This window comes from Drosophila novamexicana, unplaced genomic scaffold (assembly GCF_003285875.2).
Source record: "Drosophila novamexicana strain 15010-1031.04,08,12 unplaced genomic scaffold, DnovRS2.1 tig00000008-arrow-pilon, whole genome shotgun sequence".
In the NCBI taxonomy this organism is placed as follows: Eukaryota; Metazoa; Arthropoda; class Insecta; order Diptera; family Drosophilidae; genus Drosophila; species Drosophila novamexicana.
In genome coordinates, this window is record NW_020824765.1 from 1771660 (window position 1) to 1797325 (window position 25666).

General features: G+C 40.4%; 2 protein-coding genes across 3 annotated transcripts in view; both read right to left on the reverse strand.

The window, feature by feature from the left end:
* LOC115762966 (protein king tubby) overlaps window positions 1–14495 on the reverse strand; it is a 36232-nt gene extending 21737 nt beyond the window's left edge. Inside the window, exons 1-2 of the mRNA XM_030705382.1 lie at window positions 14177–14495; window positions 13170–13299 (exon numbers count right to left, since the gene is read on the reverse strand). Coding sequence (XP_030561242.1) covers window positions 13170–13211 — 42 coding nt within the window. The 5' untranslated portion in view covers window positions 13212–13299; window positions 14177–14495. The remainder of the gene's footprint in view (window positions 1–13169; window positions 13300–14176) is intronic.
* Window positions 14496–15988: 1493 nt separating this feature from the next.
* On the reverse strand, window positions 15989–25658 carry LOC115761178 (potassium channel subfamily K member 4). Of its 2 annotated transcripts, XM_030702851.1 has the most exons (4): window positions 24947–25658; window positions 22858–22955; window positions 22613–22784; window positions 16007–17235 (listed from the first exon to the last, which is right to left on the reverse strand). In XM_030702851.1, exons 1-4 carry the CDS (start codon window positions 25371–25373, stop codon window positions 16223–16225), a joined length of 1710 nt encoding a protein of 569 aa, XP_030558711.1. In that variant the 5' UTR covers window positions 25374–25658; the 3' UTR covers window positions 16007–16222. The 2 variants fall into 2 exon arrangements, with proteins under 2 accessions (XP_030558704.1, XP_030558711.1); XM_030702844.1 differs by lacking the exons at window positions 22613–22784; window positions 22858–22955; window positions 24947–25658 and adding exons at window positions 17511–17668; window positions 17734–19786 and having other exon boundaries at window positions 15989–17235.
* Between the last annotated feature and the right edge of the window lie 8 nt (window positions 25659–25666).

Genomic DNA, 25666 nt, shown 5'->3' on the forward strand with positions numbered 1-25666 from the left:
TGGAACAGACATCCCAGCCAAAACGCATAAAGCGAGTACTTGTTTAATGTCCGAGTCGAGAAGGTTCGACGCAGAAGTGCCCCTGGCAATAGAGATGTTAGTCAAACAACAAAAAATATATATATACATTTCAGAAAGCGCAGAGTTTTATAATTGAAATACAATTTGCATTGTATATTGACATGTTTTTATTAAAGAAATACTTTTATAGTCGAAGAAAATGAACTGCAATGTCAGAAGCGTATATACTCTTTATTACACAAAAAGTTTCATGTTAAAACCCATTTTGAATTGTTTAACAATCCAGTAAGAGGCTGAGGTTTAAGGCGAATTCGTTTATCAGCAATCAATTTAAATGGATTTAAAGCGCAATTGAAATTGAATTGAAAAAAATGGTGCTTGGATTCATATGTCGGCTTAATAAAATAAAATCAAGATAAAAAAGCGATCTGGGATACGCCGACGATCAAATATTCTTATAGATTTAGTTCGCATATATAAACATATTATCATATATATACCTATTAACACACAGTATCTATTCAAAAATAAATCTTTACCATATATTTTACTTCGTACTCTACCTATAGAGCTATATTATATAGATGTTGATGGTATTCTGTTCTAGTGTAAGCATCATAAATAACTAACAAATGCCAGCTTAGATTGTCTTGAAACGCAAATAAGTTTTCAGGACAAAAGAAAATAACATTGTAGAAAGGAATAAATTTGCAATTACTATAAAGTACAAAAGTTCGTAATGGCCAATTGGCAAATGTTGCCAGGGTTAACTCGCTTTGTTTTTTGCCGTATTTATGTAAATTTCTTCCTAAATGCCCATTAAGTAGCCATCAGCAAGTTTCCGCTTTAAATTGTGCAGAATTTAAAGATAAATAACTTATATACTGGGTAATTTTTGTTTAAATTTCAACATGCTGCCTGATGAACTTGTTTTGATTGCCAGCCGGAGTATGCAACAATTAATTTGCGTGAAATGGCGCAAATTCCAAAGGCTTCTCGTGCAACTTTCTCTTTCGCGTGGTTATTTTGTGGTTTTGCCACCCTTTTGCCAGCCATTGCCGCTTTTCGCAGCGCCTGTTTTCCTAATTTGCGGCCATGTCTGATTGTTGCTTTTCAAGCCAGCTAATTGTGGCTAACCTTAAGCTGCCGCGCCTAGAGTGTAGCCTGCCGCTGTTTTGTTTTTGCCACGTTTGGTTGATTTGCCGCATTTTGGTTTTTGTTGCAAGACGCCTCGAATCCCTGACCCAATTAGTGGCCAGTCGCAATGCACTTAAGTGCTGGCATTAGGCTGGTGCTACACCATTCAATACAATTGGTTTCTCACTTCTTCATTGCTGCTGATTTTTTGGGCTGAATTTCATATACAGCACTTGCCTGAAGCTGGCTGGCTTAAGCTATATGTGAGCTATTAAATATATGTACCAAGGTTTTAACACCAAGGAGTCCATTCTGCCGGTTCTAACTTCAGCAGACTTTTTGCTATCGACTCTAGGATTGCAATCGCCTTTTCTACTTTTCATAGATTAAATTTGTTGAGAATTGCAATTGTGAATCAAGCCCGAATAAAAAAGAGAGAGAGATATAGAGAGATAGAGAGAGAAATGCCAGCTTTAACCCCAAAACAGCCAGAATAATATTAGTATTATACTTATTATAATTTGTAATTAATTTTATCTTTATTTCGGCTACTGTTTGAACATTGTTTAATAATTATAATGCATTCTATTTGTGCTATGCTCATAATATTCAATTAGTATTCACGCGTTTCCATTTCATTAGGCACCAATTGTTTCAGTTTCTGTAATTATTTTGCAATCAAAATTCAATATAGCGCTAATGAAAGTATCTCAATTGGCACTCATCTTTAATTCAGAGCGTCCCATTTTCGATTTACAACCATTTATATTTGGTTACAGACGTGTAACGTATTGGCCCTTCAATAGAGAGAGAGATTTTCCAGCACATTAGTGCCAGGTGATCCATTTGAATAAAGGTAAAGCCTAAGCCTGTTGGGAGATTTGTGTACGTGACAATAAATTTCGATCAATCAATCACCTCCACTGTCAACTATTTGGGTTCGAACTACATTTTGTAATTACACATCCAAAATTTCATTCGAACTACATTTTGTAATTACACATTGAAATTTAATTCGGTTGCAGGATAAACCACACTACACAAACCACGTAATCAACGCTTCCGTTGGTAAAATGCGGCAAATTACGAAAAAATAATAAAAAGTTCGGATTTGAATGTAAATTTCGATTATCCTTGCAACATGCTGCAAATAAATGGAGGATTATCGTAATGTATTCGCATGAGTAACATTGGGAAATCCAGGCTTATCTAAAATTAGGTAAAGACTTATTATCTGAGAGCATGTAATTAGATATAAACTACATTTCCCCTTTCAATGTATTCCCCAGCTCAACATTAAATCGTACCTAAATGGAAAATATAATTTCTTAAAGTTAATTCTTAAGTTAATTTGTTATAAAGTGCAATTTTCTGGCTACATTTTCCAGTTGCATAGGTAGAACTTGGGCATGCCGTGAAACTTTTGCGACTGTTTCTTTTTGGTGCAATAAATTAAATCAAGTAGAGCAGAAAAGCCGCCGGCAGTTGGTTCTCACTGGCAAATTGCAATTCACGAATGGCAAATCTGCAATTGAAATGGGAACTCACCGCAGGACGAGTTCGCATTGCATAAATTGCATATTGCGACAAATGTCGGCGCTTTATGAGGGATTTCTATTATCTGTTGCTCTTCTACTTTGTTCCTAGTTCCGACAGAGTGTCCTGCTGCTGATGTTCCTTCGTGGTCAGCTCGCAAGGATTTCGCTGGTGTGTCTGTGTGCTTATCGCGGCTTTTGGTCCCAAATTGCAGGACGACTCTCGCAGTAGTGAGGGTGAATCGACAAGTAGAACGTTCAACAACAAGCAGCTGTCTACTTGGAGGCAGGCATAGGTTTCTCTTTTGGCTTCAAGGCACAACATATTATTAGCTCGATACTAACCCAAACAGAATACTTAAGCCATTGAATATGACAGATCGTTCATGAAACAACTCTGGGTAAAAGATTAGAAATTACAAAACTATGAACCCTATGTTAAATCCTGTATTGATTACCTTTTGTACCTAAAGGCCAATTGATTTCAATATTTTACGCCATGAAAATGGCATCGACAAATGTATCAAGGAGCAGGGCACAATCTTTTAAAACTGATGTTTATACACTGAACCCATTAAAAATGGGTATAAGGGTATATTGTATTTGTGCGAAAGCCAAATGTATGTAACAGGCAGAAGGAAGCAAACTTCGTGAAAATCGAATGAGATTTGACCGAGTTATGGGGGTGGTAATTTTTGACCCATGTCTATATACGAATCTTGGGGTAAGATTTGGACATGAATTTCGACCAAAAAATCGGTGTCGAGATTTGAATGCCACATTAATCTAGAGGGAAAACCATGAAGAAAAAGCCAAACTTCGTGAAAATCGGATAAGATTTGGCCGAGATATGGGGGTGGTAATTTTTGACCCATGTCTATATACGAATCTTGGGGTAAGATTTGGACATGAATTTCGACCAAAAAATCGGTGTCGAGATTTGAATGCCAGATTAATCTAGAGGGAAAACCATGAAGAAAAAGCCAAACTTCATGAAAATCGGATGAGATTTGGCCGAAATATGGGGGTGGTAATTTTTGACCCATGTCTATATACGAATCTTGGGGTAAGATTTGGACATGAATTTCGACCAAAAAATCGGTGTCGAGATTTGAATGCCACATTAATCTAGAGGGAAAACCATGAAGAAAAAGCCAAACTTCGTGAAAATCGGATAAGATTTGGCCGAGATATGGGGGTGGTAATTTTTGACCCATGTCTATATACGAATCTTGGGGTAAGATTTGGACATGAATTTCGACCAAAAAATCGGTGTCGAGATTTGAATGCCAGATTAATCTAGAGGGAAAACCATGAAGAAAAAGCCAAACTTCGTGAAAATCGGATGAGATTTGGCCGAGATATGGGGGTGGTAATTTTTGACCCATGTCTATATACGAATCTTGGGGTAAGATTTGGACATGAATTTCGACTAAAAAATCGGTGTCGAGATTTGAATGCCAGATTAATCTAGAGGGAAAACCATGAAGAAAAAGCCAAACTTCATGAAAATCGGATGAGATTTGGCCGAGATATGGGGGTGGTAATTTTTGACCCATGTCTATATACGAATCTTGGGGTAAGATTTGGACATGAATTTCGACCAAAAAATCGGTGTCGAGATTTGAATGCCACATTAATCTAGAGGGAAAACCATGAAGAAAAAGCCAAACATCGTGAAAATCGGATAAGATTTGGCCGAGATATGGGGGTGGTAATTTTTGACCCATGTCTATATACGAAACTTGGGGTAAGATTTGGACGTGAATTTCGACCAAAAAATCGGTGTCGAGATTTGAATGCCAGATTAATCTAGAGGGAAAACCATGAAGAAAAAGCCAAACTTCATGAAAATCGGATGAGATTTGGCCGAAATATGGGGGTGGTAATTTTTGACCCATGTCTATATACGAATCTTGGGGTAAGATTTGGACATGAATTTCGACCAAAAAATCGGTGTCGAGATTTGAATGCCACATTAATCTAGAGGGAAAACCATGAAGAAAAAGCCAAACATCGTGAAAATCGGATAAGATTTGGCCGAGATATGGGGGTGGTAAATTTTGACCCATGTCTATATACGAATCTTGGGGTAAGATTTGGACATGAATTTCGACTAAAAAATCGGTGTCGAGATTTGAATGCCACATTAATCTAGAGGGAAAACCATGAAGAAAAAGCCAAACTTCGTGAAAATCGGATGAGATTTGGCCGAGATATGGGGGTGGTAATTTTTGACCCATGTCTATATACGAATCTTGGGGTAAGATTTGGACATGAATTTCGACCAAAAAATCGGTGTCGAGATTTGAATGCCAGATTAATCTAGAGGGAAAACCATGAAGAAAAAGCCAAACTATATACGAATATACAAACTATATACGAATCTTGGGGTAAGATTTGGACATGAATTTCGACTAAAAAATCGGTGTCGAGATTTGAATGCCACATTAATCTAGAGGGAAAACCATGAAGAAAAAGCCAAACATCGTGAAAATCGGATAAGATTTGGCCGAGATATGGGGGTGGTAAATTTTGACCCATGTCTATATACGAATCTTGGGGTAAGATTTGGACATGAATTTCGACTAAAAAATCGGTGTCGAGATTTGAATGCCACATTAATCTAGAGGGAAAACCATGAAGAAAAAGCCAAACTTCGTGAAAATCGGATAAGATTTGGCCGAGATATGGGGGTGGTAATTTTTGACCCATGTCTATATACGAATCTTGGGGTAATATTTGGACATGAATTGCGACCAAAAAATCGGTGTCGAGATTTGAATGCCACATTTATCTAGAGGGAAAACCATGAAGAAAAAGCCAAACTTCTTGAAAATCGGATGAGAAATGGCCGAGATATGGGGGTGGTAATTTTTGACCCATGTCTATATACGAATCTTGGGGTAAGATTTGGACATGAATTTCGACTAAAAAATCGGTGTCGAGATTTGAATGCCACATTAATCTAGAGGGAAAACCATGAAGAAAAATCCAAACTTCGCGAAAATCGGATAAGATTTGGCCGAGATATGTGGGTGGTAATTTTTGACCCATGTCTATATACGAATCTTGGGGTAAGATTTGGACATGAATTTCGACCAAAAAATCGGTGTCGAGATTTGAATGCCAGATTAATCTAGAGGGAAAACCATGAAGAAAAAGCCAAACTTCGTGAAAATCGGATGAGATTTGGCCGAGATATGGGGGTGGTAATTTTTGACCCATGTCTATATACGAATCTTGGGGTAAGATTTGGACATGAATTGCGACCAAAAAATCGGTGTCGAGATTTGAATGCCACATTAATCTAGAGGGAAAACCATGAAGAAAAAGCCAAACTTCGTGAAAATCGGATAAGATTTGGCCGAGATATGGGGGTGGTAATTTTTGACCCATGTCTATATACGAATCTTGGGGTAAGATTTGGACATGAATTTCGACCAAAAAATCGGTGTCGAGATTTGAATGCCAGATTAATCTAGAGGGAAAACCATGAAGAAAAAGCCAAACTTCGTGAAAATCGGATGAGATTTGGCCGAGATATGGGGGTGGTAATTTTTGACCCATGTCTATATACGAATCTTGGGGTAAGATTTGGACATGAATTGCGACCAAAAAATCGGTGTCGAGATTTGAATGCCACATTAATCTAGAGGGAAAACCATGAAGAAAAAGCCAAACTTCGTGAAAATCGGATGAGATTTGGCCGAGATATGGGGGTGGTAATTTTTGACCCATGTCTATATACGAATCTTGGGGTAAGATTTAGACATGAATTTCGACTAAAAAATCGGTGTCGAGATTTGAATGCCACATTAATCTAGAGGGAAAACCATGAAGAAAATGCCAAACTTCGTGAAAATCGGATAAGATTTGGCCGAGATATGGGGGTGGTCATTTTTGACCCATGTCTATATACGAATCTTGGGGTAAGATTTGGACATGAATTTCGACCAAAAAATCTGTGTCGAGATTTGAATGCCAGATTAATCTAAAGGGAAAACCATGAAGAAAAAGCCAAACTTCGTGAAAATCGGATGAGATTTGGCCGAGATATGGGGGTGGTAATTTTTTACCCATGTCTATATACGAATCTTGGGGTAAGATTTGGACATGAATTTCGACTAAAAAATCGGTGTCGAGATTTGAATGCCACATTAATCTAGAGGGAAAACCATGAAGAAAAAGCCAAACTTCGTGAAAATCGGATGAGATTTGGCCGAGATATGGGGGTGGTAAATTTTGACCCATGTCTATATACGAATCTTGGGGTAAGATTTGGACATGAATTTCGACCAAAAAATCGGTGTCGAGATTTGAATGCCACATTAATCTAGAGGGAAAACCATGAAGAAAAAGCCAAACTTCGTGAAAATCGGATAAGATTTGGCCGAGATATGGGGGTGGTAATTTTTGACCCATGTCTATATACGAATCTTGGGGTAATATTTGGACATGAATTGCGACCAAAAAATCGGTGTCGAGATTTGAATGCCACATTTATCTAGAGGGAAAACCATGAAGAAAAAGCCAAACTTCTTGAAAATCGGATGAGAAATGGCCGAGATATGGGGGTGGTAATTTTTGACCCATGTCTATATACGAATCTTGGGGTAAGATTTGGACATGAATTTCGACTAAAAAATCGGTGTCGAGATTTGAATGCCACATTAATCTAGAGGGAAAACCATGAAGAAAAATCCAAACTTCGCGAAAATCGGATAAGATTTGGCCGAGATATGTGGGTGGTAATTTTTGACCCATGTCTATATACGAATCTTGGGGTAAGATTTGGACATGAATTTCGACCAAAAAATCGGTGTCGAGATTTGAATGCCAGATTAATCTAGAGGGAAAACCATGAAGAAAAAGCCAAACTTCGTGAAAATCGGATGAGATTTGGCCGAGATATGGGGGTGGTAATTTTTGACCCATGTCTATATACGAATCTTGGGGTAAGATTTGGACATGAATTGCGACCAAAAAATCGGTGTCGAGATTTGAATGCCACATTAATCTAGAGGGAAAACCATGAAGAAAAAGCCAAACTTCGTGAAAATCGGATAAGATTTGGCCGAGATATGGGGGTGGTAATTTTTGACCCATGTCTATATACGAATCTTGGGGTAAGATTTGGACATGAATTTCGACCAAAAAATCGGTGTCGAGATTTGAATGCCAGATTAATCTAGAGGGAAAACCATGAAGAAAAAGCCAAACTTCGTGAAAATCGGATGAGATTTGGCCGAGATATGGGGGTGGTAATTTTTGACCCATGTCTATATACGAATCTTGGGGTAAGATTTGGACATGAATTTCGACTAAAAAATCGGTGTCGAGATTTGAATGCCACATTAATCTAGAGGGAAAACCATGAAGAAAAAGCCAAACTTCGTGAAAATCGGATAAGATTTGGCCGAGATATTGGGGTGGTAATTTTTGACCCATGTCTTTATACGAATCTTGGGGTAAGATTTGGACATGAATTTCGACCAAAAAATCGGTGTCGAGATTTGAATGCCAGATTAATCTAGAGGGAAAACCATGAAGAAAAAGCCAAACTTCGTGAAAATCGGATGAGATTTGGCCGAGATATGGGGGTGGTAATTTTTGACCCATGTCTATATACGAATCTTGGGGTAAGATTTGGACATGAATTTCGACCAAAAAATCGGTGTTTAGATTTGAATGCCAGATTAATCTAGAGGGAAAACCATAAAGAAAAAGCCAAACTTCATGAAAATCGGATGAGATTTGGCCGAGATATGGGGGTGGTAATTTTTGACCCATGTCTATATACGAATCTTGGGGTAAGATTTGGACATGAATTTCGGCCAAAAAATCGGTGTCGAGATTTGAATGCCAGATTAATCTAGAGGGAAAACCATAAAGAAAAAGCCAAACTTCGTGAAAATGGGATGAGATTTGGCCGAGTTATGGGGGTGGTAATTTTGACCCATGTCTTTATACGAATCTTGGAGTAAGATTTGGACATGCATTTCGACCAAAAAATCGGTGTCGAGATTTGAATGCCAGATTAATCTAGAGGGAAAACCATGAAGATAAAGCCAAACTTCGTGAAAATCGGATGAGATTTGGCCGAGATATGGGGGTGGTAATTTTTGACCCATGTCTATATACGAATCTTGGGGTAAGATTTGGACATGCATTTCGACTAAAAAATCGGTGTCGAGATTTGAATGCCACATTAATCTAGAGGGAAAACCATGAAGAAAAAGCCAAACTTCGTGAAAATCGGATGAGATTTGGCCGAGATATGGGGGTGGTAATTTTTGACCCATGTCTATATACGAATCTTGGGGTAAGATTTGGACATGAATTTCGACCAAAAAATCGGTGTCGAGATTTGAATGCCACATTAATCTAGAGGGAAAACCATGAAGAAAAAGCCAAACTTCGTGAAAATCGGATAAGATTTGGCCGAGATATGGGGGTGGTAATTTTTGACCCATGTCTATATACGAATCTTAGGGTAAGATTTGGACATGAATTTCGACCAAAAAATCGGTGTCGAGATTTGAATGCCACATTAATCTAGAGGGAAAACCATGAAGAAAAAGCCAAACTTCGTGAAAATCGGATAAGATTTGGCCGAGATATGGGGGTGGTAATTTTTGACCCATGTCTATATACGAATCTTGGGGTAAGATTTGGACATGCATTTCGACTAAAAAATCGGTGTCGAGATTTGAATGCCAGATTAATCTAGAGGGAAAACCATAAAGAAAAAGCCAAACTTCATGAAAATCGGATGAGATTTGGCCGAGATATGGGGGTGGTAATTTTTGACCCATGTCTATATACGAATCTTGGGGTAAGATTTGGACATGAATTTCGGCCAAAAAATCGGTGTCGAGATTTGAATGCCAGATTAATCTAGAGGGAAAACCATGAAGAAAAAGCCAAACTTCGTGAAAATGGGATGAGATTTGGCCGAGTTATGGGGGTGGTAATTTTGACCCATGTCTTTATACGAATCTTGGAGTAAGATTTGGACATGAATTTCGACCAAAAAATCGGTGTCGAGATTTGAATGCCAGATTAATCTAGAGGGAAAACCATGAAGATAAAGCCAAACTTCGTGAAAATCGGATGAGATTTGGCCGAGATATGGGGGTGGTAATTTTTGACCCATGTCTATATACGAATCTTGGGGTAAGATTTGGACATGCATTTCGACTAAAAAATCGGTGTCGAGATTTGAATGCCACATTAATCTAGAGGGAAAACCATGAAGAAAAAGCCAAACTTCGTGAAAATCGGATGAGATTTGGCCGAGATATGGGGGTGGTAATTTTTGACCCATGTCTATATACGAATCTTGGGGTAAGATTTGGACATGAATTTCGACCAAAAAATCGGTGTCGAGATTTGAATGCCACATTAATCTAGAGGGAAAACCATGAAGAAAAAGCCAAACTTCGTGAAAATCGGATAAGATTTGGCCGAGATATGGGGGTGGTAATTTTTGACCCATGTCTATATACGAATCTTAGGGTAAGATTTGGACATGAATTTCGACCAAAAAATCGGTGTCGAGATTTGAATGCCACATTAATCTAGAGGGAAAACCATGAAGAAAAAGCCAAACTTCGTGAAAATCGGATAAGATTTGGCCGAGATATGGGGGTGGTAATTTTTGACCCATGTCTATATACGAATCTTGGGGTAAGATTTGGACATGCATTTCGACTAAAAAATCGGTGTCGAGATTTGAATGCCAGATTAATCTAGAGGGAAAACCATGAAGAAAAAGTCTGTCCGTCCGTCCGTATGTATGAACGCAAGGATCTCAGAACCTATAAGAGCTAGAGACTTGAAACTTTAGATGTAGATGCTCCTAGCTCCCGCGCAGATCGAGTTTGTTTCCGATAATCGATAACTTACTACGTTTCCAAGCAATCGATAAAAATCGATATTGATATCCTATTTTTTGGTAAATAATAAGAGCTAGAGTCAACAAACTTGACATATAGCTTCTAAAATAGAATATATATATGCAGTTGATGTTGGAAGAAGAGGGTTCAGGGTATCCCCTAGTCGGGAGCTCCCGAACCTCTTACTTGTTTTGATTTAAGGTCGAATAGAGGGAGGTATCCAAGAAATGTAATATTTGTAATATGCTAAACCCTTTAGAATTATGCTTAACAAGCTAAGATGTAAAATTAACGACTCAATTTGTCAACTTGCTTAAGAATATATATATATGTATATAGCAAACGGAGGCGGAGCGCCTGCCTCCTGTCGGTTACAAACATTTGCAAAAACCATTTTTAAGTTCAAAACTGTTTAGTAAATAAATGACCCTCGCACCACAAGCCACAAGCTCACAAAGTTTGCGTAGTTCTCATCATCTAAGCTAGATTTTTATATTATACTTGGCGCAATGGGGCAAACTTTTAAATTTTGCGGTTGCGGCTTCGTTCAGTTGACTTAGTTGTTCAATGTAACTGGGAAAGTCCCATGATTCTTATTGCACATGTCGATAAATAAAGCACTATACTCATGGATTAAGTCGCAGCAGAAACCATGGGTCAAGCACCCCAAAGCAACACCCCTCAAATTACAGTCCTGGCCGAAGTGAAAAGCAAGTGGGGGAGCAAGCAAGGGGAGACGTGGGGGCTTGAGGTTGCCAAACGTGTTGAATGCCACGGCGCGGCCTATGGCATGCCAGGATTAGAATGTTGGCATCCTGTTTGACTTTTAGTAGCCGCAGACTTTGTAGCACTTAATACAACAGAAGATGCAGCTACAGGATGAGGTCCTGGCCACTCACCCCCTCTCGCTGATAAGTCACGAGCTGTTGGCGCCTGGTAAATAATTTGGTAACTTATTGCTTGGGTTTCTGGCTTAAATTACACATGCAATCGATATTACTCATTGCTCTGCTCATAAAAGTAAGACTCGCCTCCACGTTATAAACATTACACGGCCAGCGCACCTAGACAGGCGAAATCCTACCAAATATTTGTCCACATTTGTCTATGTATATGTGCGCATATATATATATATGTATATTAGTCGGCGTATGTGTCTGTTTGCTTAGTACACAATAGTTGCCCCTAGTTACGCCCGGGCCAAACAACAACTATCAAAGTTCCGGCTTGCGGCGCTTGTCCTGACATTTTATTTCTGGCGCTTTATTAATCCTTTGTGTATTTTTAACGATGAATTATACGACTCGTCTGTCCCAATTATCCTGCTGATGTATGCTAAGTGCGCGCTGCAAATGCTTTTTTACATTTTACATACTTTGTTGTTTGATTGCAGCTGTGCTTATTTGAGTTTAAGAAACGTTTAAAGTTGAATCGGAATTAACATTGTTGACTTGGCCAAGAAGTTGTAGCTTATATGAAGGCAGGGATACATTTGTGCTTGATAATCAAAGGAATGTTGCACTCAGTTTCCATTCAAGTCTCTTGTTGATAGATTTAAAGAAATATACCTTGGCAATGCAACAAGCAACATTTAATATCTTTGCTGGAAATATTACTTCAATTTTTGATCCACCCAATCAATGACAATTGAGACATCTGGCAACTGACAGCAGCAAAGCTAACAGTGCAGGATTGAGATAAGAAGGATAAGGTGTAGAAGGCAAGCCGTCAGCATGAATTTGTTCGAGTTGGCAGCTTGATTTAATTTGACATCGTTGTCTGGGGGCGGCAGACACCAGGTGAGGCAGCTAGCCCAACCGAAGGAAACATAACTTGAACATATTCTTACTTGGGGTTCGACAACTTCTTTTTTTATTATGCGACTTTAATATGTGAATAACATAAGTGTGAAGATACTGTATGTCCTCTCCGACAACCTTTAAGCTTGTAACTAAATTTATTATTATGTCTATTTTATTATGCAACATTTAATTTAAGATATTCTAAAGGGTATTGCCTGGTCAGATTGTTCTTATCACTTTTTGACCCACGTCAAAGTTGTTCCAATGAAAAAGATAAAAAGATTGCAATTAAGTGTGATTCCCAGATTTTTCGTCTATGGGGTTTACCAAACCTGTAGACATTATTTCCCTGCATTTTCCCGAAAAGTGCGAAACATGACTTTAATGAATACCGAGAAAAATTTGTTTGAATAGATTTCAAGCTGCTCGAATGAAAACCATACAACCGTTTTCCACGCATTTTCTGGCAATAACTGTTATGTGCAATCGCGGAAATGCGTATTCATTAATTTTTTATGCAGAAATTTGAATACGTGAACTTCTTGGAACTTTAGCTTTTGTCCTTTGTCCCATTTCCACTCGCTGGTCAATTAAAAAAAAAATTTGCATTCTCAAAAGAATTTTCCGAAAGTTCTACACACTCATTTTCCAAACTTTTGGAATTTTCCGAAACCCTGCCTTAGCGTACTTTAAGATTACATAAGATTCAATAGACATATAGCACGTGTATATAGAAACAGTTAAAACTCAAGTGTGTGAACATTGACACCTACCTGTTGTTCCATTTTCTGATTCCGGCTGCTAATTGCAGACATTTTGACTTGGGCTTTGCTGCAGTTTTGACCGATTGAAGTGTTGTTTTTAGACAATTTTCGCTATTTACGGTTATTCTTGTTGTTGTCCCTGTTGAACACACGGAGAGTTAGTTAGCTTCTATCATCAAACTATGCAGATCAGAGCATAATTAAATTAGATGCATTTAACAATATTCAATGCACTCAAATGTGCAGCTACTTGTGAATGTGACGCATGTATGTATACATACATGCATGCATTTGTGTGTGTATATACTCCGTTATGTGCTCAACATGCATGCATGCATATGCCCATATGTGTGTGTGTGTGTGAGTGTATGCGCGCGACAGCTGCCGTGTAATGTTTGTTGAAAAGGAAATTTATTTGAAAGCAAATGAATGCAGCAAAACAAAACCCGAAAACGAAGGCGCAGAACGCGCGTCTGGGTGAATGAATACCGCAAGCGAGCTCGAAACGTAGAGGGACTGCGGCAACAACAACAACAACAAGTTAGAGTGCTCTACTTGGGAGTGTTCGACTAGCAGATACCCTGCATTCAGCGCAAAGTCACACAGTTACTCAAAAGGGAAATTTTCTAGAAGACTGGCATACAAATGTTTGTGTGTCAAGCTCTTATAAATCCGAGTTATGTTTATAACAATTACATTCATTATATAGATTTATCGATACTATAGAAATTTCAAGTCTCTAGCACGACAGACGGACGAACTGCTGATGCCCTCTAGTGCCTGTTACTTATACATTCACAAAATCATTATACCCTATTCTATATATTTTCAATGGGTAAACAATCATCTGCACACCTGGTTGTCTGGCACTGTTGTTGTTTCGTGTATAGTTGCAGTTTTAATAGTTGTCGTTGTCGTTGTCGTGGCTGTATTCTTTAGTAAATAGCACACGCGACTACAAATCTACATGTGTTTGTACATATGTATGTATGTATGCAGCTAATACTAATACTAACACAGAGAAGAACAGTAACCGGCAGTTGTTGTTCGGCATGCGATCAAATTATGTTCGGTTTGTTGTGGTCGCGCGACGAATCGAAATGAGTTTTAATTTGACTTTGGCACCAGTCGCATAATTTTTAAACATTTCTATGGCAACTGTTCAATTGGAATTCATTTTGCACTATTTCACAAGACGTTGCAAAAATACATCTGTACATACATATGTGTGTGTCTGAGTATGCATGAATGTATGTTAGTGTGTGCATACACACATTCGAGGCGATAATTTTTGGCGCGTCTTTTGCTTTGGCAACGCGACGAATTCTCCGACAGCGAACCACACGCGACCGTTTCAAAACAACAACTGACGAACCGGACCAGCGGTCGCGGGCCACACCAGCTGCACTGCCGATTGGAATGTTCCGGCAATGAAACTAGCAGCAGAGCCGAGCGCCGCGACAGGACTTCGGGACAACATCCACCGTCGTGCACTGAAGGGAGGTTAAGAGTGCAAGAGAGTGCAGTAGCTCCCTTCTCTCTTAGTCAGCACTCCAGTTCTCGCATTTGCCTCACTCTTTGCCCGTTACCCATATCAGATTGGCTGCGGCCTGGCAGATGTGCATTGCTTCCCATTCAATGTTCGAGGGAAGCGTGGAATTTGTGTGTGTGTGCGAATATGTACGTGCATATGTATAGCATTTCATTTATATGTATGTATATGCATGTAAAGTAAGTGTCTGATGGGTATAATCTTGGCTTTCATAGTATAAAAGCTGGTTACTTCACTTGGAATGCATTTAAGCTTGTGTGCGCCATAAATGTCTAGATTTCGAGTCGTACAGGATTACCCATTTACATGCGTATCCCATGCGTAGAGTCTGATCTGCAAAGTATTTGCATACTACTGGGTATCGAAGAAAATGTTTGGCATTTCGAGGCCGTATAAGAATATAAGAATTTATACATATATATTATTAATACATGGCTATATATTGTTTCTATCTACATAGATCAACTATCTTCTATATCCTATGTTAGTCAAGCGAAAGATCGAACGTTTTGGAACGTCATATCTCCGCCTGGAGTTATGGCGTTTTGGAACGTCTTGGAACGTCATATCTCCAGGCGGAGTTATGTCGTTTTGGAACGTCATATCTACGCCTGGAGTTATTTCGTTTTGGAACGTCATATCTCCGCGGGGAGTTATGTCGTTTTGGAACGTCATATCTTCGCGCGGAGTTATGTCGTCTTGGAACGTCATATCTCCGCGGGGAGTTATGTCGTTTTGGAACTACATATCTCCAGGCGGAGTTATGAACTATTACCCGAGAGCTATTACCCGGGGTAGGTTCGAATATCAAAAGTTGTTTGAATATTTTTGAAGAAAATCTCGGGTAAATACAATCTGATTTTAAAATATTATACCTTTTTGAATTCGTACGGATCCCTACTATCATATGGCATCCAAAGAAATTAAAAATTGATGGGTTGGAAAAAGTTGTTGACCAAAAAACGTTTCGTTGGTATAATCAACCTTTTTTTTTTACTTTTTTAGACTATCTCGGCCAAGTAATCTCAGAGTCGAAGCATTCGCCAACCCATACAAGAGACCTCGCTGTGAGGTGTGTAGTCAGAAGGCTCACGAAAAGATCCTTTAGAGACCTCCTCCAACCACGACACAGGAGAAGCCCCAGAGCCCACCGACTACCTACGTGACGGTGCAGCCTCACTCAAAGAAAAATTAATCCCTCTTGTTTTAAAAAAAAATATATTGTTAAAATATTGTAAGGTATATATTACAGAATTGCAAAGCTTACAATTACTAAAAGCAAATAAAAACAAATGTAAATTCATGCATTATTTTATTATAAGTAAGAATAACTTAATTACTTATTTGATGAACAAATAAATAAACCCATATTGTCAAGCATAAATTCGTTTGCAGTTTTCTTGTCATTTTCAATTTCCCTATAAGTATTTTTCAGGTGTCGAGACTCCCAATTTCATTAAGCTTTAAGTTCGATTAAGAAATCGAGCTGACGTGAATAAAAATATATATCCTAGAAGAATCTATACTTTTTCTTTGTTTCGCTCTCGGACGGTGTCGGCTGCTGTTGGGCATCCAATTGGCGCTTGGGCATCAATGGAGGTGGGCTTTCCCTTGTGATGTAGGCTGGCGAAAGGGGGCGTGGTGCTCGCAATATCGATGTCAGCGGCGGCACTGGGCTAGCACTGGGTGCAGCTGCTCCGTTGGCTGGCGTCTCGCGACCATCCTCCTCAATGGGACCCAGGCGCGAGCCGTGCACGGAAGCCAGCTCCGACGGGGTCTTGATCTGGGAGCCGAGCTCGTCGCCAAACTCGCTGGCCATGCCCATGCCGATGGTGGCGCCGACCTTGGCGCTGGCGCGCTTGAAGTGATCGCTGAGCTTTATTTGCACCACGTTGATGAACATAGATGTCAAAGCCAGGCCGAATATCAGGTAGATCATGCTGACCATCACGTAGAACGGATTGCCCGGCACCAGGTCGCCAAATCCAATCGTGGACATCGAGATGAAGACAAAGTAGAAGGCGTCCAGAAATGACCAGCTCGTCTCAATGAATGTGTAGCCCACGCTGCCCAACAGTATGTAGGCAATGAGCAGCATGGTGGCCACCGAAACCGGCAAGTTGAACTCGTCATCCACCTCGAAGGTCTCGGGATATGGAGATGTCGGTGTCTCCGGGTGCGAGGTGCCCAACGACTTGCCAGCCTCAGCATCGCCGTCTGCCTGCGATTCGGCATCGGCGGGCGCGTCAGTCATGCCGAAGAACATGCTGGGCCGGCGTATAGCCATGTCGTAGACCGTATTGAATCCAGTCATGGCATCCCGCACCTGCTGCTGCTTTCGAATCTGGCGACAGGAGCGAGTGTAGTAGACGCGCCTCACATACGCCCACAGGAACTTGACGCAGCGCGTGAAGAGTTTACCCAAATCCGCCAGCACAATCAGGAACATCGGAATGCCAATGATGGCATAGATGATAGTCAACGAGCGTCCCACAGTTGTCTTCGGTGTTATGTGTCCGTAACCTAGTGGATGAGACAGTAAATCGATTAATCTCGTGATATTGTATTCGATTATATATTATAGATTATATTATATTTCTTAATAAAGATTACTAGCGGAAAATCAGGAAAACAGTTTTATAAACAAACAAACAAATAACAAGTAGAACATAACGTCTAAGGAAACGGGGAAAATCTTAGATTTAAAGTCACAGCTTGTCCGGATTACTTTATGGATATGTGTCTAAAATACTTTGATTGCCGAATCCTTCAAGAGAAGTGTTCCCTTGGGGTTTTACCTATGGTTGTGATGACGGTCCAACAATATATGAAGCAGTTGACAAAGTTGAATGACTTTTGCCCTGGATATCGGCGCAGACCGAGCTCTGCCAGCGTGTTGAGCTCATCCTCGAAATTGCGTAGCTTCTGGCGGGCCAAGGACTTCCAGTCATCCTCTCTGGCAAAACGAGTGAAAGTATTCAAAATTCAAAACCCAACTCAACTCGGCCGACGAGTAAGTACCTCATGTTGTGACTGACTGTCCACAGATTGTCGATAAAGTCGCGCTTCACCTTGCGCACCTCGCACTTGTAGATGTTCTCCGACATGCCCTCCGTGTAGCGGAACAGCAGTCCGCCAAAGCCCAGCAGCAGGATCAGCAATATGATGTGGGCGATGCACTCGTTCCGCAGCCGTCGCATCTCGGCCATGCGCACGGGATAGTCCAGCTTGAGGCGCCGCCACTCGTGCACCGCCTCCAAGCGCAGCCGCACCAGAAATGCCCTCGACATGCAGCTATAAATTTCTTTTTGGTCTGAGGTTTCCATTGGAATCACAGATCTGGTTTGCCCGACACGCTGTTTGCTCCTGAAAAGGTTGCCTAGCCGCCTTAGGAGTGAGGGTTTCTCTATTGTACACACTTCCGTTTCGGTTTCCAATGCCTGAGGCTCTGCTTCAATGGGCTGTGGCTCCTCCTCCTGTTTCTTCGGCCGCTCCAGGCTGGCTGTGCGCTTTGCCCTCGCTGGTCGCTCCAGGCTGGAGCTGCGCTTGGTCTCCGGCTTGACAGTTGGTTCCAGCTCTGGCACCTTTAGGCTGTTGCTGCGCCTCACTTTGTCCAGACTTTTGATCAGTGCCGCCTCAGCAGCTGCGGCTCTTTCGGCTGCCTCCACATAGGCTCTACGCAGTTCTGCGCGCTGCTCCTCCTCGCTGAGCTTCAGCCTGACGGGCTGCTCGACCGCAGACTCGCCCACCTCCACATATTCCGATTTGCGGCTGGATTGCTCTGCCTGTGCCTCTCGTTGCTCGGGCGTCTTCGAGCGTCTCTGGGGACGCACGGGCGATAGAGAATTGTTTCGACTGACCGAGTGGCGTTCCGGTGGCTTGGGTGCTGCCTGGGTGGTCGGCGGCGGGGGTGGTGCTCCACGAATGGGCACAGCTACATAGCCCTGCAGCGGAGGTGCTGCCTTCTTGACCTTGGTGTGCCTTTCCTCAGTCGTGTCCGCATCGGAGGAACTGAACTGGGTGGACGACTCCTCGTAGCCGCTGCTGCGATTGCGCAGACGCACAGAGGGCGCCTCGTGGCGCTGCAGGCGCAGGCTCTGCACCAGTCGGCGGCGCTCCTCCTCGTCCTGCGGCAGCTGGAAGCCGTCGCTGATCTTGCGGTAGTTTTGCAGCAGCCGTTTGCGCTCCTCGTGGTCCAGCTGCTGGCGATGACGCACCTTGTGCTCCCGCCGCTCGCGCTCGAACAGCCGCTTCTCTGTCTCGAAGCGGCGTCGCTCCTCCTCAAAGCGCAGCATGTTCTGCTCCAGCCGGCTGAGCGTGTCCCCGTTGCTGCCCCGCTTCTGCTGGGCCGTGTACTGTGACTGCGAGCTGCCCGTCAGCTCGCTCTCGCTGGACTCGTCCTTGTGCCGCGGCGACGACAGACTGCGTTGGTGCTTGATCAGCTGGTGGGCATCGGGAATGCTCAGCTTCTCGGCCTCGCGCGGTTGACTCTGGCTACGCGCCGCGACGCCCGCGAAGCTTTTGTCCCTTCGTCGCAGGATTTTGCTCTCGTGGGCGGACATTACACCGGGCGGACGAATCTGCATGGACACGTGCTGTGCCGTCGGCTCCTGATCCTCATCCTGATCCTCCCGTTGGTGGTCCGAGTACCTCCGGCTGGCGTCGGGCGTCTGCTCGCGCTGACTGCGTGCCATGCGGCGGCGGTGTCGTATCTGCCTGGACGATGCCACAGCTCCCTGATGCCCGGCATTCTCCATGGCGCAGTCCAATTTCAGAAATTCTGCTTATGCTCAGAGTTTACTTAAACGTTCGTCTCTCTCTCTCTCTCTCTCTCGCTCTCACTCTATCTCTCTTCTCCGCATTGGCTCTATTTTTATCACACGTTCATATTTGTATTTCAATTGCCCAAATGGAAAATTATTTCTATACGTAATTATATCACTTTCGCGTGCAATTTCTTTTTATAGCGCTCGACCAGGCGTGTCAAGTGTAATAAGCGGGGCGATTCCTATGGACTCTCAAATCCCAATATCTCTCAATCCACATAATTCATATTCATATTCAGCTTTTCGTATCTATGTGCACTTCACTGTCACATTCCCTCACATATATGCATATACACCTAGGTATATATTTATATTTCAGATATATTTATTCTGAAATAAATAAGTCTATTCGAGAGCACGTCGCAGCTCGCTACGACGTCGTCTGGTTTTCAACTGCTCCGCACGAAAATATTCAAAAATGTTGTATACATTTTTTGAAAAATACTTATCAAAAGCAACAGCTGATTTTTCCCCTCACATATCGTCGTCGGTTTCTATGTTCGTGTCCGCCACTGTTCGATTTCCATATAACTTTTAATTTAATTAAAAAAACTTTAATTATCTTTTAATTATATGTTATCCAGATTATTTATGCAACATAGATTTTCATAAGCAACATTTGCAACAGCAATTTCTGTTGTTCATATATGCGTTTAGGCTGTGCACAATTTTCCTGCCACGACTGTTGAAAAGCTCTTAAAGCTCTCGTCATCTGTTGCCGTCAAAATTTGCTCCACAGAACGCATTTAAATTTAGTATATAAATTAGTGTAGCTTCACAAGTCATATGCTAGAAGTTCAGTCACTTTTAAATATTTTCCCAAGATTAAATTGTCAATTATTTAATGAGAACTATTCATTTTTTGATAATTTTTTCCAGTATACATTTTGTTATTCTAAGAGTTTTGGCAGAATGGAATGCAAACTCCAGCTAATAGCAAAAACGAGTTATTCGTTTTTTAAAAATATATTTAATTAATTTAAATTTTTCGATGTTGTCATCAAGTATCTATATTTACAGCGACTGCATTAATTATATGCTCTATTATAATAATTACACATCATTAACTATTGTTTGAATTTTTTGTATAAGTTTTTTTGAGTACTCAGTACGTAATAATAATTGCATTTTGTAGCAATGCTCAAAATTGCCTTAAGGTTTAAAAATGTTCAAAACATGGCGAGGAAGATATAAAATGATTCAAGATTTTATAATTTATCTACCCTGATAATAGCTCTATCATACATTCAATAGAGCAATATTCTTAAACGCAATACCCTGTAACTGATTTTTTAGTCTTCGGTTGATGAGTTCAGCTTGATAGCAGGACCACTTGAAAGGATAATAGAATTCTACTGGCAAATGAACATCATATACCTGAGCTTAGGCTATTTTTGTTTTTAGTAACATATTTCATAGAATTTTTAACTATGTTACTTTGGCGCATCGAACAAATAATAAACGGAGCGATTTACCCAATAGAATTCATTTGATATAGAGGTACCCTCTTGCTGATAAGTGAGGAAAATAGTGAAGTATGTAATTGCTGAAGTCCGTCGTCATATCTTGGAAAAACGAACTTAGTTTTGAGCGATTCTTCCCATAGAGCTACTTGATATGGGAGTCCGATGTTGAGTAAGGCTCTTCGATGTCAACTTTGGTCAAGATATCTTGAAAAGCAAACAAGACAAACTTGCAGTCACGACAATGTCAACTTGGCTGTTGACAATGATTAAGAATATTTACATTAGGAGCAGTCTCCCTCTTGGAGAATGAGGATAACAGGGATAACTTTTACCCTTCTGAACAAAATATTATTAAAAGGCTAAGGTTGACAAACATTTTAAGCTGACTGATCAGAAATTTCATATTCGTTTTGAATGCTAAGCAAAGAGTTTAAAAAACGACTAAGATATTAATGCCAGGAATGGACTATATATATATAACTTGCGTGATTTAATTGGGAGTCTTTAAATCTTTTCAAATAAGTCTTGCATTTTTATTTACGCGCCCGACTGATATTTCCTTCCGCCTTCCGCCTTCCGCTTTCTCTGCTCGCGCGGTTCGTGACTTGTTTCTCATAAATGTTTTGTTGAAATTAAATAAAATCACACTCAATCTGAAGGCATACCGAATTGCCTGACTATGTCTGTGAATGAAAATTCTAATGAAAATTCAATTATAATTCTTTTTCGATTTTCGCGATCAACACTCGTGACGCCATCCCAGCCGAAGCGTACGTAAATATTTTGGCACCAGGGAGCAGCATACATATGCCGAATGTGGATTTCCACAAGAATTTAATATCAAACCAATTCGACCAAATACTTCAGCTGTGTGTTTAAATTGGCGCACACTTGATAGACGTGCTCCACCAGCCACACGTGGCGTATGCGTAATGCTTGCCCGTTGATGACGGATCCAGTTCGCAATTAACGCTTGCCTATGTTTATTTTGATTGCTTGGGCTTTTTATTCAGGAATTGCTGCTTGAATTGAATACATATCTGAGCACGTTCAATAATTGTTTACCCTTCAAGTAAGGACTTGACTTTGGATATGAAAAAGAAAAGACGCACGTCAAAATAGATTTGATTAAGTGTAAGCAATTCGTGAGAAATTCGTCTGATTGTCTGATTCTAAATTTGTTTTTAAAATCTTTTATTAAGAACGATGACAATTTTCCAAAAATTTAAGACAACTTAATATTCGTCTGCGCACACACACACACACATATATAAATGTGTATTTATCTATATATATATAAAATCATATATTATCTCGCATGCAAATGTTTCTTATAAATAACACTCACACACACACACACACACACACATTTGCGAGGTACTTTCGCCAGCAAAAGAAAAACATCGGAAACTATTTCCATTTTTTTGTGTCACATACTTTTCACGAAAATGTTGACAAGTTCTTTAAAATAAGTATTTACAGCAGATATCATATATGTATATATATATGTATATATGTATGTGCATGTGACTAAATATAAAATTCGTGACAAATTGATAATTTCATTTTGCACAATTTGTTCAGGTCAGGGCAAATAGCTAAACTCACCGATTGTCGTGTAAATGGTGCAGCTGTAGACCATGGCATTCCAGAAGGACCATGGATTCTTTTTGATCGCATCCTCCTCCTCTGTCAGGCCGGACCTGAGCAGAGTCTCAATAATTTCCTTATGATCATTCATTATCCGAAGCACATCGCCATCAAAAACCGATTCTGGCAACTATCGAAATGGTTTATCATTTTTAGCTTAAGTTATTAAGAACTTAAGGGTTCTATTTTTTTTTTTTACCTACCGTACGTGCACGTGGATTTTTCGTCATTTCTCGCAGTTCATTGAAGAACATTTTCTGCTGGTATTGCAGGTTCTTTATTTCTAGGGCAGCGGGCCGAACTGTTGAAGAGAACAGATCCAAAATCGGATATAAATGACATGTTATCTATTTTCCTTATATTGATTTTTACGAAACTTCCCTAAGGTTCAGCCAAATATTGAACATAGATTTACATAAATGCTAGTCGAAGATCTTAGGGCTAAAATTTAAAACTTTATACACATTTTTTTAAAGCTGCTTTCACACGGCGACTAGAGTATTGCACAGTCGAGTGCATCCGACTGCAAAGCTTTTTGTTTATTTTTGACCGAGTTTCGAATTAAAGAATAAACATAAATTTGACTTTGAATCGAATAATTGACGTTTTGGCTGCTCGCGCTAAACTAAAGTGATTTTTACGCATGTTTTTTAATGGAAATATAAAAAATATATAATAAATTATATTTATTCGTAATTTTTAATTAAATTTGTTGAAAAGCTTCGTCTAGTCTGCAACTAGTTTACATAGAAACTGACAGATAAATAGACGAAAATGACTTTATCGATCGATTATATATCGAGTCGGCTGATAATGCTGATCTAGAATATATTATATAACTTTTACGAGGTCGCTGATCCTTTGTAAAATGCTTTATTATATTCAGGATGAAATTATACTTATTATATATTTTAAATGCACATATATCTATATATATATAGTTTGTCCCATCTGACTGGCTGGGAATCAAAGCACAGCCCAAAAAGATCTGAAGTTCTCTCAAGATTTTTTGCTTTCTTCGACTCGATGAGGCAGTATCTAGTATCTCAAAGTCAGTTAGAATTCTATAACTTTAAGAATCTTTAAAAACATTAAAAAAAAATTAATTTACAGTTTGGCAGCTTGGAAGTTACAGTCTTAGAGTCACCAGACCACATATAATACTCTTTTCGACTGATTAAAACGGAAACCACAAAGTGAACAGAATATTTCGCAGTCGGTGGCAAGGTTCTACTGTTAATCAGTAAAGCCAAAGTGAAACGAATTTATATTCGAGAGGGAGAGAGAAACTATGGATATCATCAGCACGCCGAAGATTGAATACCCTTGTAGAAATATGCCCTGTGCAGAGATGTAAGATCAGTGAGTCTCATAAATGCTGAGTTTTATGAAAATATCTTGGAAAACAGCAAATGCTGGCATACAGGAAACTCCTTTTTTTACCGATCGTTCCTATATCAGCTATATATATATTGAAAGTCTGACGTTGATAGGATTTTGTATGTAGGAAGTTTAAAAGTCTTGAAGCTAGCCTCTCAGGGACTGCATAAATACTGACTTGACTATATAAACTCGTTTCTTGATGCTGAACTACACTATATAGATTCTATATGGGACTCGATTCTTGATGCTGATCTGCACTATATAGACTCTATATGTGTGTCGGAGGAGTCGACTTCTATGCGATACTCATGTTATGACAATATTATTTGACCCTGGACAAGGGTATGAACAACTTGAAAAGGCCTGCACCTGAACGTGTGCTAAGCACATGTCCAAGTGTAATTTGATGAAATGTAATTCTGAAAGCAGTTTCTATTTTCCAATCATCGGCTGCAATTACTGAGCTGCTGCTGTTAAAATTAATCATCTTCCTTGTCGATTGTTTATGCCTGGGGGCCATTTGCTGTGATTCATGTGTGTATTTCATTGTTTTATTCTGCACGATCATCCGCTGCTTTGACTAAATTATTTGTGTATTGTCAGAAAACATCGAATCCGATCGATCGGAAAAGCTTTACGAGCCAACATGATGCTGTGCAGGTATATATTTGTGTATTTAGCCTTTGGTTGGGCTAAACTGTTCTCAAAACAATTGCCGAAGTGCTTGATAAGCAAACAAATCATCTGCAAGATTGTTTATACGGACGAGCGCGAGTGCCGTGCCTCATCCACGGAAAGTCGAAAATCGGATTCGGATTAGCTGCACACAACACATTTTAGAATATCACGAAAGAAGTTAAGCATTTGGTTATTCCTCAGCTACATTTGCTTCCTTCGATCTCCTCTTACCTTCGACGGTGCGAAAAAGCAGAGCTCCACCCACGCTGTAGAGGGCCAGGACTATCAATAGGAACATGTGGGTGAACCATTGTCTGGACCACTTGCTGAACTTGTTGTACATAGCATAGGTGAACTTCTCGCCGAAGCTCATGCCCGACTTGGTGAGATCAAGGAAGCCCTCGTAGCCCTTTGTCATAAAGTTGCCAGCTCCAAATGGATTGTTGACAGGTGGCCAATAGGGACCCTGGGTGCCGGTGCCCGTGTAATTTGTCTGTGAGGTGAATGGCGGCTGGGGCTGTGCGCTGGGCGGCATGGATGAGCCGCCCATCGCGGAGCCGCCGTAATTGTTGTATATATTGTGGATATTGATGCGCGGCGGCCTATTCGAACGACGCGAGGGCGGCGGCGTGCTGGGAGTTGGAGTTGGGTTCTGCATCTTGAATCTTTATCTAAACTTTATCTAGTACTTGGGTTAATTTGCGAACATTTATTTATTTATTTTGTCATGACACCTCGTTATGATTGTTCAAATGGACACTTTTCTTGGACGAAGCACGATGGTATTTAATATATTTATTTTTTCTGACGATCTTCTATATACTTGTGTCTAGCATATTTGTATTATTTTTAATTCTATAAGCACAAGTTTTTGCCTCCACGTCCACTTCAACCGCGTCGCGATCTTTGGCGCCGTACGCTTCTGCTGCGGATCGCTTCCGTCCGCCTCGT